Source organism: Nymphaea colorata, chromosome 3, assembly GCF_008831285.2.
Source record: "Nymphaea colorata isolate Beijing-Zhang1983 chromosome 3, ASM883128v2, whole genome shotgun sequence".
Classification (NCBI taxonomy): Eukaryota; Viridiplantae; Streptophyta; class Magnoliopsida; order Nymphaeales; family Nymphaeaceae; genus Nymphaea; species Nymphaea colorata.
Window position 1 is genome coordinate 27,860,449 of NC_045140.1, and position 12,709 is coordinate 27,873,157.

The following is a 12,709-nucleotide window of genomic DNA, read 5'->3' on the forward strand; positions in this document are numbered from 1 at the left end:
GTAGAACTTTTTATCCTATTGAATCTCAATTGAGTGATAGCTCCAAGTCTACTATTGCCATATGCTAAGAAAGATTTTCCTAGGAAAACCTTTCCTTCGTTTGAGAACCTTGGAAACAAGACATGAGGATCTGACGTGACAAGTGTTCCCCCTAAAAATCATATTGTTATCCAATAAAGGTTTTAAAATTCACATTTCTCATCATTGCTATGGCTAGAAGGTTTGAATTGTGTTCAGATGATGTGATGTTTGACCTAAAATTTGTGTTTAATTAAGAAGCATTACAATTGGTACACACAGTTAGGTGAGTTTTCCTCACCAGCATCATGTGATGCAACTAGTTGCCAAATCAACATGGGTATCTTCCATGGTGATCCACTTCAACTTGTTCATATTCTCTGCTTGCATTTCAACCCAATCTTCTTGAGGGCAAACTCTTCCCGATCCTGCATATTCCTACTTGCTTCGTGCATGTTTAATGGAATTAACTTTTAAACATGAGCGAGTGAATAGTGACTCGGACTATTCAAAGTCATCCAACTAACTTATTTATGAGAATTGTATGATCTATTATGATGGATGATTGAGAGAAAAACAAAGAGACAAAGTTACAGACTAATACTACATGACAAATATGTTCATCACCAATTAATGGACCACAATAAACTTACTTGAGTATTGAGTTTCAAAAAGTATGATGCAGTCAAGGTCCCGCCTATGCTATCTAGGGACGAAACAATTCCACATGCGATCCGCATGCTGCCGACAAGTGGATGAATCCTCCAAACTATTAGCAGCTCAAGTTGGTTGGAATAATCGTTCAGTGATGCCGTTCTCGTGCTAGTAAATGTGTGTTTGTGTGTGTATATGTGTGTTTCTTTTTAAAAAAAAATGAAAAAAGAAAGTGTTTCTGAATCTAATATTGTCTTGCTTAATGAATCATCTCTGATAAGGTTGATCCCCACTTCTCCAATCATGTTTTGAGGCTTGGCTTCTAGTTTCAATTTCATCAAACTAATCATGGTTTCATTGACCTCCGTTCAAATAATATCAATATGACGTTTTCACTTATATAATCACATTGGCATGAGGAGTCATAAAAATCAATGCTGGTTGCAACATGTTTGGATCTAGGACAACAACAAAATCCAATAAATGTTGGATTTGAATTGAATTCTGTGCTTAAAAATAGACCAAAAAAAAAATCTTCAAATTCGACGGGAACTCTAACATTAGGGCACACGAAGCTTTGAATAAGAAGGGAGATGGAGGAATATAGCGCATCATCTCGAATTAGTTTCGTAAGCCGCACACCATTCTTTCATAAAACAAATATATTCTGCGGAAGGGCCGGCGGTTCTACTGTACTGTCCTTTTGTCAGCGAAAAGTTTATGTGGTAGTCACGTTACTCTAATCTTAAAATAAAGAAAGACCGAACTTTCCGGTGGCTTAGCCGCCGGAGGAAAAAGGAGGCGACGTGTTCCTGCCGTGTGACCAATCTATGAAGCTTGAGAGAGGGAAACGTGAACAAACACCAAATAATTTTCTCAGAATATTGTATAATATATATAGGACTGCGGACTTCGGTGGGGATTTGAATGGAGAAATCCATCCTCACTTCTTGAGATTAAGATAGTCAGAAGACTATATATATATATATATATATATATATATATATATATATATATATATATATATATATATATATATATATATATATATATATATATATATATATATATATATGAATTTTTATATTAAACAAACAAATCGTTGATCTTTCATAACACACTACCCGATGTAATCCATCAACTAATCAATTTAATAGTGATTGGATGGACATCCAAACGGCTGAAGAATTTCAAAACACACATGGATACACACAATAATTCAAATAGGTTGGATGGTAGATGCCGAATAGTTTAAAAATAAAAAATTGTTGCTGAAAACATCATAAACTATTATTAAAAGCACCGTAAAATATGTATATTTTGGTAACAATTTTTTGCAACAAATTTTTAATTTTTAATTATTCGACAATATCGACTGATTTAACTTCTTCTCTCTCTATCTCTCTCTCTCTCTCTAAAGCAAAAACAAATTGACCTTATACCATTAAGTGGTACCAATCGATTCTTTATCAGGATTAAAGGTTTTTTTCTATGGAATCTTTTTTTAGAATGTGCTCTTTAGACGAGCCTATTCTAGTAATCGAACAATGAAGAGAAAACCATGAAAAGTTTTACAATGAAATTTTTTCAGTTTTCTAAAACACCAACTTTCAATTTAAGTTCGACTTCCCTTAGAACTTTGTTCTTTCAGGGTCAATGAATCTGATGTTTTCTAAGTTTTTTATTCGACTAATTAAATTAATTGCCAAAAATATGTGAAAAAAAACTTGAATGTTTTTTTATTATATCACGAAAACTTGGACATATCGTTTTTAATAAAGAAATTATTTGTAAGAAGCGAGAAGCCGTCCGCCATGCATTTGCGATCCAGCAAGAACAATGAGCGGTCAGGATTCTCGGATCACAAACATGAAATAATCTGCCAGTTTAGTGAAGCCACTTCCCGTCAGTGTGCATGCGGATGTTGGGGGTGCAGCCATGGCTTCGTCGTCACCGATTCCTACCCTGCAACAGCCATGGATGAACTCCCATGGCGATGCGCCATCCCTCTCTCTCCCTCCCTTGCGTTCATGCACAGCCGCGAAGGAGCTACACCAGCTTCACGCCTGCGTGATAAAATCTCCCCACCCTGCACGCGTAAACCACTTCATCGAAGCCTGCGCCGCCTCCCCAGTCTCAGAATCCATGCTTTACGCAAGATCGGTGTTCGATGGCATCGAACGTCCAACGCCTTTTGCTTGGAACACGATGTTAAGGGGGTATGCTCAAGGCGATGACGCCCAAGAGGCCATACTTCTGTTCTGCCGCATGCTCTGCTACGATCATCTTCTCGCTGATCGCTTCACCTTCCCTTTCTTGTTCAAGTCTTGCACTAGATTGCCTGCCATTGAAGAGGGCAGACAATGCCACGCCTGTGCTGTGAAACGCGCACTGGATGGGGATGACTACGTGCAGAGATCACTTGTTCGGATGTACGTTGATTTTGGGGAGATTGTGGATGCCATGAAAGTCTTTGTCAGGTGCTCTGGTTCGGTGGGTGTTGTTCCTTGGAATGATATGATCCGAGGGTGTTGCAGAGCCGGCGAAATGGACGTGGCGCGCCAACTGTTCGACGAAATGCCTCAGAGAAACAGCGTTTCGTGGACCGTTTTGATCAATGGGTACGTGAAGAATGGGGACATGAGACGTGCCCGTCGGTTGTTCGATGAAATGCCCGAGAAAGACGGATTTGCATGGAATTCTATGATCCGGGGATACACGCAGTGTGGACAGGTAGAGGAGGGTCGGGAACTCTTTGATGAAATGCCTCAGAAAGATGTCGTTTCCTGGACGACCATGATTTCTGGTTATTCTCAGAACTGCATGTTCAAGGAGGCCTTGGATCTGTTTCATGAGATGCAGGTGGTGAAAGCAAAACCGAACAGATTGACGCTTGTGAGTGTTCTTCCAGCTGTTGCACAGTTGGGCGCTCTCGCTCAAGGAAAGTGGATCCATGCATATATTGAGAAAATGAATGTCGAGATAGATGGTGTTCTTGGGTCCGCTTTGATAGATATGTACTGTAAATGTGGAAATATCAGCGAGGGTGTTCAGTTGTTTGAGAATTTAACACTGAAAGAGTTGTCAACATGGAATTCTATGATCACTGGCTTAGCAGCACATGGACTTTCTGATGAAGCACGAAGTATATTTTCGAGGTTTCTAGATTTAAAGTTAGTCCCTAACGAAATCACGTTTACAAGCGTTTTAAATGCTTGCGGCCATGGCGGATTCGTCGATGAGGGTCGGAGCATTTTCTCACTCATGGTCAACAAATACAACATAATTCCAAATTCCATGCACTATGGTTGCATGGTAGATATTCTCGGCCGAGCAGGGCATCTTCAAGAGGCCAAAGAACTAATAGAAAGTATGCCAATGGAACCAAATGCAGTCATATGGAAGACACTTTTAAATGCTTGCCGAATGCATGGGAACACAGAAATCATATCAGAAGTAGCAGAACATGTGATTGAATTGGAGCCACATGACAGTGGCAGTTATATACTCATATCGAACACGTATAGAGATGCTGGCCTATTGGATGAAGGCAGCCAAGTGCGGAGGATGATGAATGATAGGAAGGTGCACAAAATTGCAGGTTGCAGTTGGATTGAAGTGAACGGTGCTATGCACGAATTCCTTGCAGGTGGAGAGAGTCCGCATCCGCAACATAAAGAAATTTGGTCGATGGTAGTAGAGATGGATAGGTTGTTGAAGCAACAAGATGGTCTACCATGAATGCCGTATGGTACAGGAATTGCACCATATAAAACTTGAAGTCCATCCGGATGTTATAAGTAACAGGTTCTCGGAAGTGATTGGAGACCCTCTCTAGAGTCTTTCTGGACTCTATAGAAAATGTCGATGTGGCCTGAGAATGTGCTGTGGGATCCATTGGTCCCATTTCCTTTTTTGACATGGCTTTGTTGCTTAGGAGATTGAACTAAATAAATTCTGGGAGCAACATAATGGACCTGCCAACCGATAGATTGAATCTTCAACCTGTTTACGCACACAGTCATGGCAGACCTCCTTTACTCGAGAAGATCATTTTGCTAATATAGAGAACTAGAAGTAAAAATCCTTAAAGGTATGGTATCTGTTTCCAACTGTAGCCCGGTTGCAGTTTTTATGACTTTCACCTGTCATGAAAGTCTTCTGACACTCTGGTTTACGTAGAAGTAGAAAGAGAATGAAGGCATGGCGTTGGGATGGCAAATAGGTTGGTTCAGGCATTCAAGGCACCGTAGGTTTCAGTCGGTGGCCATTCATGTCTTCTTTTTTCTAAAATAGAACAGCAAGAGCCAGGAGAAATGAATGCAGAGCGCGTTCTTCTTTAAGCCAGCGATGGACAGCTCAATTGAAGACGCTCACATGGCATGGCTCGTAGATCATGTTATAAAAGAGGAACACTAGAAGGAGGTGCTGCATAGCACTTTGGGGGAAGGGAAGATGGAGTCAAGAGTTGGAATGAGAGCTGCGGTTTTTGTCTATCTGGTTGCTCTTCTTGCAGGGACTGAGGCAAGAAACATGCCTACTCAGGTTGACAAGCCTCAAACTATCCCCGGTGACTTTGGAGGCCTCGGCGGCAACCCATTAATGGGAATAGGAGGAGGCCTGCCAGGTTTCTTCAATGGAGTTCCTGGGCTTGGGGGTTCTGGTTTGTCCATCCCACCTGTACTTGGACTTGGAGGAGCGCCAAGCTTGTTTAACCCACCTGCACTTGGTGGAGGATTTCCCGGAATGTTGAACCCACCTCAGCTGGGGCCGGGAGGAAGGCCCAGCATGTTCAACCCACCTGCGTTTGGTAGCTTCCCGGGCTTTGGAGGTGGCCCTGGCTTTGGGGGTGCAATTCCTCATGACCTTCAGCCTGATCTTGTGAAGAAAAGCATCAGCTCTCCCTGATCTTTCTGTTTGGAGTGGGTAGATGTTAGGTTGTGTTATCTTTCCGTAATCGTATAGATGTTAGGTGATGGTATCTGTAGATCAAACTGTAGCTTTTGCTGCTCGTGCTTGTGTTTTATTTCAGTTATGTCAGTGTCTGTGGGGTGTGGTCGGGGACCTCTCTTCTGCTATGTGGTTTTGCTGAACAGTGTTCTATATGCAACTATTATCATTGTCTTGTTGCCCTGTATGTGTTCACCTGTATTCATATCCACCATTGTAATGTTATGCTCTCTCTCTCTCGCTTACGTTTAGAGGTTCGGAAGCTGATCTGTGACCTTTTCTTTAGCCCTTGTTCAACCTGACTCATCCCTTGAATTTGGGCAAAGGAAATGGTCGTCCGATCTTAGCACTGCCAGCACCAAACGAACCTTTCATCAGCTCACTCTCTCTCTCTCTCTCTCTCCCCCTCTCTAGAGAGAGAACCTAAACAAAATCTTGACAATAAATTATCCTAAACTTTTGTTTTAGCTAGTTTTCTGATCTACCAAACTATATTGAACTTTGCATGACAATTTTTGCCACCAACTATCATGCTGCCAATGATGGCGACAATTGTCGACCCATATGGTGCCCGCCACCCCACAGGCAGACTTGCAGCACCTCTTCCATCCGATCTCCTCATAAATCGGAACTGGTTTTGTGCATTTGTTGGGGAGTAATGACTAAAATATAGCTGACTCATTAAAAAGAAAGTTTTTTTATAAGATTAAAAAAAATTATATGAAAACAAAAGTTTAAAATGTACATCTTTTTATAAAAAAAAAATCTAAAATACCTCAAACCCTCTTACAAAAGGGTTGGCAAAGAAGTAGCCCTGGACCTTGGAGAAAGAAGAAAAGAAGGGCATTGGCTCTTGCTCATGCAATGAAGTTCTCCTTCTGCTCACAGTCCAAGTCAAAGTATGGGATTACTTCAAAAAATTTCTTTTCTTGGAGAGGTTTTTTTTAAGGAAAATTTGAGGTTGTAAAAGTCAGATTTTGTGACAATTTGGTAGTTTCTGAAACTTGGTTTATGTATTTTATAAATGAGACAAAAAAGACATTTTATGTGAAAAATCTGGAAGGGTCAAATTATTCACAAAACACCGTTTCGTAGAAATTAGATTTTCCATCACCCAAAACATGCATTAACATTGTTTTGAAAATAAATATTGTTTAGCGTTGTCATCCAAACACAGTTTTACAGGTGCATCTCTTAGTACTTATTCATTTCATCCTTTAAAATCCTTTTCTTTTTCTCAAAAGTTTCACCGGAAATAAAAACTAAAAGTGGTTTAAGATGTTGGATGGACAGCAGGAGAATCATCACATCACCCAATAAAAAGTCAAAACTTTTAGTGTGCACTCAATATCTTTATGATGCGCTTTAACTTTTATATATATATATATATATATATATATATATATATATATATATATATATATTGGGCCAATCCTCGGAATAAAAGTGGCTTAATTTAATTTTGTGAGTCATACAATTTCATAAAAAATCTGGAGATCAAGCCAATTTCAAATTATGCATTTGTTTCTGTTTTTTCTGAAAAGGAGGGAAAGAGGGGGGAAAGAGGAGAGGGAGGGAGGAAGAGTCGAGAATGGGGAGCAGAGGAGGCCATGCTGTGGACGATCTTCAGAGTTTCTTTGCTCGTTCCAACCGCGACCTCTCTCTCATCCGTCACAAGCTTGAGTCAGAGTTCCGCCTCGCCTACCCAGACAACGTCTCTTCTTCTTTTCCTTCTCATTGAACAAAAGTGGCATATTGGGTGGTCTTGAAATAACTCCTTTGGACATTCATGGTTGTGCGCAATTCTGATATTTTACTTGTTTCCTCTTTTGGGGTTTTGGTATGGTAACGGGCTTTCAGGTCAATCCGTTGAAGCTTGTTTCTCGCATTAAGAGGGTCGAGGAGGAGCTTTCATCGTTGCGGGAGCAATCTCGCGAACTGCTCTCTGCTAAACAGGTCGGTGGAGTTGTCGCCTTGTTCTGCGGATTGTTTCTTCAGGAATCGAATTAGCTGTTGCTTGTTATGCGTGTTTAATGTTCCTATGATTACAAAACGAACAATTGACCCATTCAGTTGTTTTGGACTATGTGATCCTTTGAGCTTTTCATCGTAAACCTTTTGAGAATTTTATGGTTAGGTTCTAATATAGTTCCTTTTGAATTCGTTGTTTAGTTTCGGATGTTTTGGGAGAAGTTCCTTCCTGTTGTTGCTTATTGAAATAGGATCGCTGGCCTTGTGGATAAATTCCACTTGAAGCTTACAAAGCAAATAGATAGAGTAATTGAAAACTAAATGGGAACCTTCTGCTTTTCAGGATTTAATGGACAGAACGAGAACAACCCTTGTTGGCAATAGAGGTCTGCTTCAGCGTGTTCAAGCTTGCGCTGGTATAACTCTTAATGGTGATGGTGATGATTCAGCAATTGATCATTTGGTCCAGGTTTGTTTTGCTATCTTCAGTTTGTTTAATGAGGTCTTCTGTCTTATTTATACTCTACCTTGGATAAGCTACTTAATTATTACAATTCACATTCTCATCTTGTGTCTCTTGATCTTGAAAATCTGAAGTGGAAAAGTCTTTTACCTTCCTGGCAACGGTCCGAGCCAATTAGTTTGACATCTCCCAAAAGTTCAAATACCTTGGTTAGCTAGAAATTTCCCTATTTTATCTTCCTATCAGGAGCCGGTTTGGTGGTTCTCTTGGGAACTTCTCGAAGAACTACTAGAACTAGAACCTGGATCAAGAGAATGGTTACATGTTTCTCTAAATCATAATCATGGCAACTTTTTCTTCTGCCCAAGGAAACCTAAGCTTGTGGAAACTTCTATGCATCAATATGGATCAAAACTTTTAGGGCGGCTTTATGAATTTCAGTAGTCAGTTCATGTCAGATTAGTACAATTGACTTGCCTAGTTATCGACTGCTCTTCTCAAAGGGAGTTAACAATTAAATTCTACTTTAAAACAGAGATTAATTGTGAAAGATGTTAGTAGATTCTGTAAGTTGGTTTGGAGGTTTTTTACAAACGTAGTTGCTGTCTGATGCTATTAAGGACGAAGGGAAAGAAATTGGCCGACTTCGAAAGCAGCGAAACTTCCGCCCGTGAAGTTTGCCCCCATGTCTTTTTGAAAAACAATTTGTGCAAGTTTGTTTCCTTCACTTATGTAATTTTCATCTTCATCTTAAAAATTTTGGATTTTCATATATGGCCAGCGATTGCCAGTTACACAGTGAAACTGTATGTATGGTATCTTTAGTGCTAACTGCTAACATAGGATCGTGATCCTTATAGCAGACCTCAAATACTTTCATGCGTGTGATCTGTGAACTTTGACAATCAATAAATGTTCGGTTTGAATAATAAAATAATAACTGTATCATGCCACTTGGTGTTACTAGATATTAGCGTCCATTTTGTTCCGAGTTGTACCTTTTCCTTTTTTTCTTAAAAATTCCTGTTATTTGAGCCCGTAAACTGTAAAGCTTCAGGCAAAGGTCGTGAATTGTTGATGTTCCTACACCATGATGTACTGGGGAAAGTACATGAGAATGACTATTAATGCCTTTTAAACTTCACGGATAATTAGAAAAAACATTTGTGGCGATCTATTCCAAGTGGTGCTATAGTGATGCACTCCTTGTCAGCAAGTCGCCTAAAGTAGTTCAGCAAGGAGCTCAGAGTAGCGACCAAGTATTGCCGTTGGTTCAAGCAGCTATAATGACCTTGCCACATGTCTTTCACCAATGATAGTCAGATCTAAACATCTCTCTCTCTCTCTCTCTCTCTCTCCAACTACACACATGCACGCACTCGTAGGGACCAAGCAGTTCCTCTTTCTCTCTGTTGGTGTGGGCATCAAGCGAATTTGGCAGGACTCTGAATTTCTCCACTAATCCTTGCCTGTTATTTCCTGAAGTTTGTGATGTGTTGTAGAAAACTATGGTTGAAAAGCTATGCAACTGAAAATAAACATGTAACTAAATATGCTTTAAGTTGCCCACCACAGGGCCCCCTGTTTGGCTCTGCACTCCCATGTCAAGCGAATTGGTCTCCAAACTTTTTCTGTATCACGTGGTGTCCATGTTCAAGAGGGTAACACGAGTACATGCATAAGCGTAGGGGGTGGGGAACCGAAAAAGTAATGAAAGTGCAGCTACCACCTACTATATCTGTAATGTAGAGAAGGGTAACGTAGTGCATTTATGATATTCCACGCTTGTTACAACTGGACTTGATTTGACACGTGAATTTTAAAACGTACAGCAAAGCTTGTGATTCAGCATGGTTTTTTAGTCTGTCACATGAAAATTTGGGACCCCTGGTACCATGTTGAGGCATCCATGCGCATGTTTTAAAGTGCACTGTAAAACGCATAAAGAGCTCCATTGAAGACAAAACAAACTGGAATTCTCTCGCATACAGACGCAGTTTATGGGAAAAGCTACTGAACGTGCAGGCCGTGAGCAATATAAGCGCATATCCAACACTCAGAAGCAATCCAGAATGAACGCCGCCCATTTAGGAGATTTTATCTTAGTGTTCCATGGATCTGAGACGTTGTTGGTACAACTAAGAAATGTTTTCTGTCTGTCACTGAAAAGGTCTGTAGTTGTTCTCATTAGTCTTGGTGTGGCCGTTTGCGTTACATGGTGTGTTACATATGTTGCATGTCTTGTGTCGTGCTCCGCCGGTGGATGGGAATTTATCAGTTGTGGTAGATTAAGTTTACCAATGCATAATGGTGGAGAATAAATGCTGACTGGAAGATAGAAACCAGAACGTAAATTGTCGATTTATGGGCTTACGCAGTCGAAGCGTTTTGCTACCTTTGGCATCTCCTAGGGTAAGAGACCCAGTTATGTTTGTGCATTCCTTTTGTCTCGTCATTCGTAAATAGCTTATTGGTGTATGACAGGTGGCTGCAATTTTGTTTTTGTTTAGGCGACAAGAAATTACCAGCATCTTATCTATCTACAAGGAATATAGCCTCTAGGCTTCAAGTTTCACATTTTTTTCTCTGACCATGTTAGGATTAGTGAATTTTGCTGCATTAGATCTTATTCTTTGTTGAACAAAGAAAAGGATACCTGGATTGCGTTTAATGCATGATAAGATGAGAAAAGGAAAGAAGTGAGGATCCTCATGTGACGTTATTTCAATTGTGACAGATAATTGATGAGTGGAATGCTCAAGTTGGACTGAGAGGAGGTTTGTATGTCCAGATACCTAATTGCGGTTTGCCTGCCCTTATTTGCAAGTCTACTTACATGTGTTCGCTTTTTCTTAGATAATGAGAAGCAATCTTCTGTGGATGAGGATGTCAATCAGTTACTCTTCTCTGCAAAAGTTCAGAATATCTAATTGCCGCAGTCCCATTTATTCACAATGATGCCTGGACGACACTTCGTAAGGCCTAGTAGTTTCACGTTTGGTAGACAGCAGAGTGCCTGTGACAAGTAGTTTTTTTTCATTTTCCCGAGCAAAGCTTCTTGTTTGTAATAGTGAAATTTATTAAAACCGTTCTGATCAAATTTTCGTAAACGTAATTTATCTCTGATTTTGTTTGATTGCTAAGAAGATTGGCTTTTAAAACTGCTGCAACTTGGTTACTTTGTTTGGAGCATGCTCATGTTTGACTGCAGCATCTCACACCATATACGTCAGTGCTATGTGAAGTACTGGTCCGATAACTTCACGAAAGTTCACAGTCAAGTTATTGCAAGGAGTGTCACATGCTGTACATATTGGTATAATTGCTGCCCTCAGCTTGGATCAGGTGGTATTAGAATCACTTGTTTTACAACAGATGCCTACTTGTCTGGTTGGCATAGAGAGAAAGGCCTTACTGTCATAATTCAACTTTCATGGAGTGTCAATCCTTGCATGAGCCAATACTATGGGCTTATCACCTGAAGTCTGCGAGATACACTCAGGGCTTTACTGCCTCTGAATCGTCTTGAAATAAAAGAGAAAAAAATCGGTTCTTGACGCTTCGCCAATCCTCGCTGGAAATGAACATTAGAGAACAATGTCAATGATGTGTTCAGTATCTCATCTCACTTCCGTGCTTTCCATCATTTGTATGACACATTGATGGAAGCCAATCACGTTCAGTTTTTTGGACAAACCCACGTTGACGGGAAAAGTCATGGGCGGGTGCTGGTAGAAAATAAGCAGTTAATAGTAAGAAAACCACAACACAAGCCGCTGTATCGTGATTCATGATGGAGACATTGAAGAACAAATAGAAGTAAGAGTGTTTGAAGACAGGACTAGCATATTTCTTACAGGAATTTACCAGCGACTAAAGTTGCCAGATGGTGTATACCATAAATAGAGTCCATGGCTTCTCCCGTCTTTCTCTCTTTACTGTTAAATTAGGACATGCTTTAAAAAATAAATAAATCTGTACGGCTTGTGCGGGTCTCACCTCACTAACCTCAAGAGTCTAGGTACAACCATCCTGAAGACTGTCTAGAGTCAGAGATTACCAACTACAGCTGATATGACAGTCCTGGGGAAGTCTAGGTACAACCATGCTGAAGACTGTCTAGAGTCAGAGATTACCAACTGACAGCTGATATGACAGTCCTGGGGAAGTGTTGTACAATACTTCAATCATTGTCCGTTCAGTTTGATCGGTGAATGACTTTGATGGCACAATAAATAATGATGTTAATATATGTGATTTGAATTGGATGTATGGTTAAGTAGCTTAAAAAAATTGAATAAAAAAAACAATATCCAATTAAAAAATTGGGTCGCATTCAAATTTAAAAAATGACATTCGATTGGATTCAAATTCATATATACATAAATATCCGACCATATTAGGATATGGATTCAGATTAGATTCATTTTTAAACAAATATCTTGTATCTAATGCTCTTACATTTGAAAATTAACAAAATCCGGTTCAAATTTCAAATATGAATATAAAAAATCAGATTTGAATTGTAAAATCAAATTTTGAATTCAAACTCAAATATGACTTTTCTTTATTCGTATTCAAATTCAAATATGTGAATATACGAAAAACGGATATGATTAAAGATCTCCAATCAATTGGCATCCCTAGTTGTAA

The 12,709-nt window shown here is 39.8% G+C and overlaps 3 protein-coding genes across 3 annotated transcripts; all 3 read left to right on the top strand.

The window, feature by feature from the left end:
* Positions 1-2,561: 2,561 nt before the first annotated feature.
* LOC116249631 (pentatricopeptide repeat-containing protein At1g08070, chloroplastic-like) lies at positions 2,562-5,867 on the top strand. Its single transcript, XM_031622797.2, has one exon. It carries the CDS (start codon positions 2,611-2,613, stop codon positions 4,411-4,413), a length of 1,803 nt encoding a protein of 600 aa, XP_031478657.1. The 5' UTR covers positions 2,562-2,610; the 3' UTR covers positions 4,414-5,867.
* On the top strand, positions 5,128-5,580 carry LOC116250439 (uncharacterized). Its single transcript, XM_031624058.1, has one exon. The coding sequence runs from the start codon at positions 5,128-5,130 to the stop codon at positions 5,578-5,580; it is 453 nt and encodes a 150-aa protein (XP_031479918.1).
* A 1,297-nt stretch (positions 5,868-7,164) lies between the features above and the next one.
* Positions 7,165-11,202, top strand: LOC116249805 (uncharacterized). The gene is made up of 5 exons (XM_031623079.2): positions 7,165-7,336; positions 7,483-7,578; positions 7,937-8,062; positions 10,794-10,833; positions 10,913-11,202. The coding sequence occupies exons 1-5, from the start codon at positions 7,214-7,216 to the stop codon at positions 10,984-10,986; spliced, it is 459 nt and encodes a 152-aa protein (XP_031478939.1). The 5' UTR covers positions 7,165-7,213; the 3' UTR covers positions 10,987-11,202.
* Positions 11,203-12,709: the final 1,507 nt, after the last annotated feature.

Coding starts and splice junctions, on each gene's coding strand:
- LOC116249631 (XM_031622797.2), top strand. CDS start 2,611: ATGGCTTCGTCGTCACCGATTCCTACCCTGCAACAGCCATGGATGAAC.
- LOC116250439 (XM_031624058.1), top strand. CDS start 5,128: ATGGAGTCAAGAGTTGGAATGAGAGCTGCGGTTTTTGTCTATCTGGTT.
- LOC116249805 (XM_031623079.2), top strand. CDS start 7,214: ATGGGGAGCAGAGGAGGCCATGCTGTGGACGATCTTCAGAGTTTCTTT. Junction 8,063..10,793: donor CAATTGATCATTTGGTCCAG/GTTTGTTTTGCT, acceptor CAATTGTGACAG/ATAATTGATGAGTGGAATGC. Junction 10,834..10,912: donor TCAAGTTGGACTGAGAGGAG/GTTTGTATGTCC, acceptor GCTTTTTCTTAG/ATAATGAGAAGCAATCTTCT.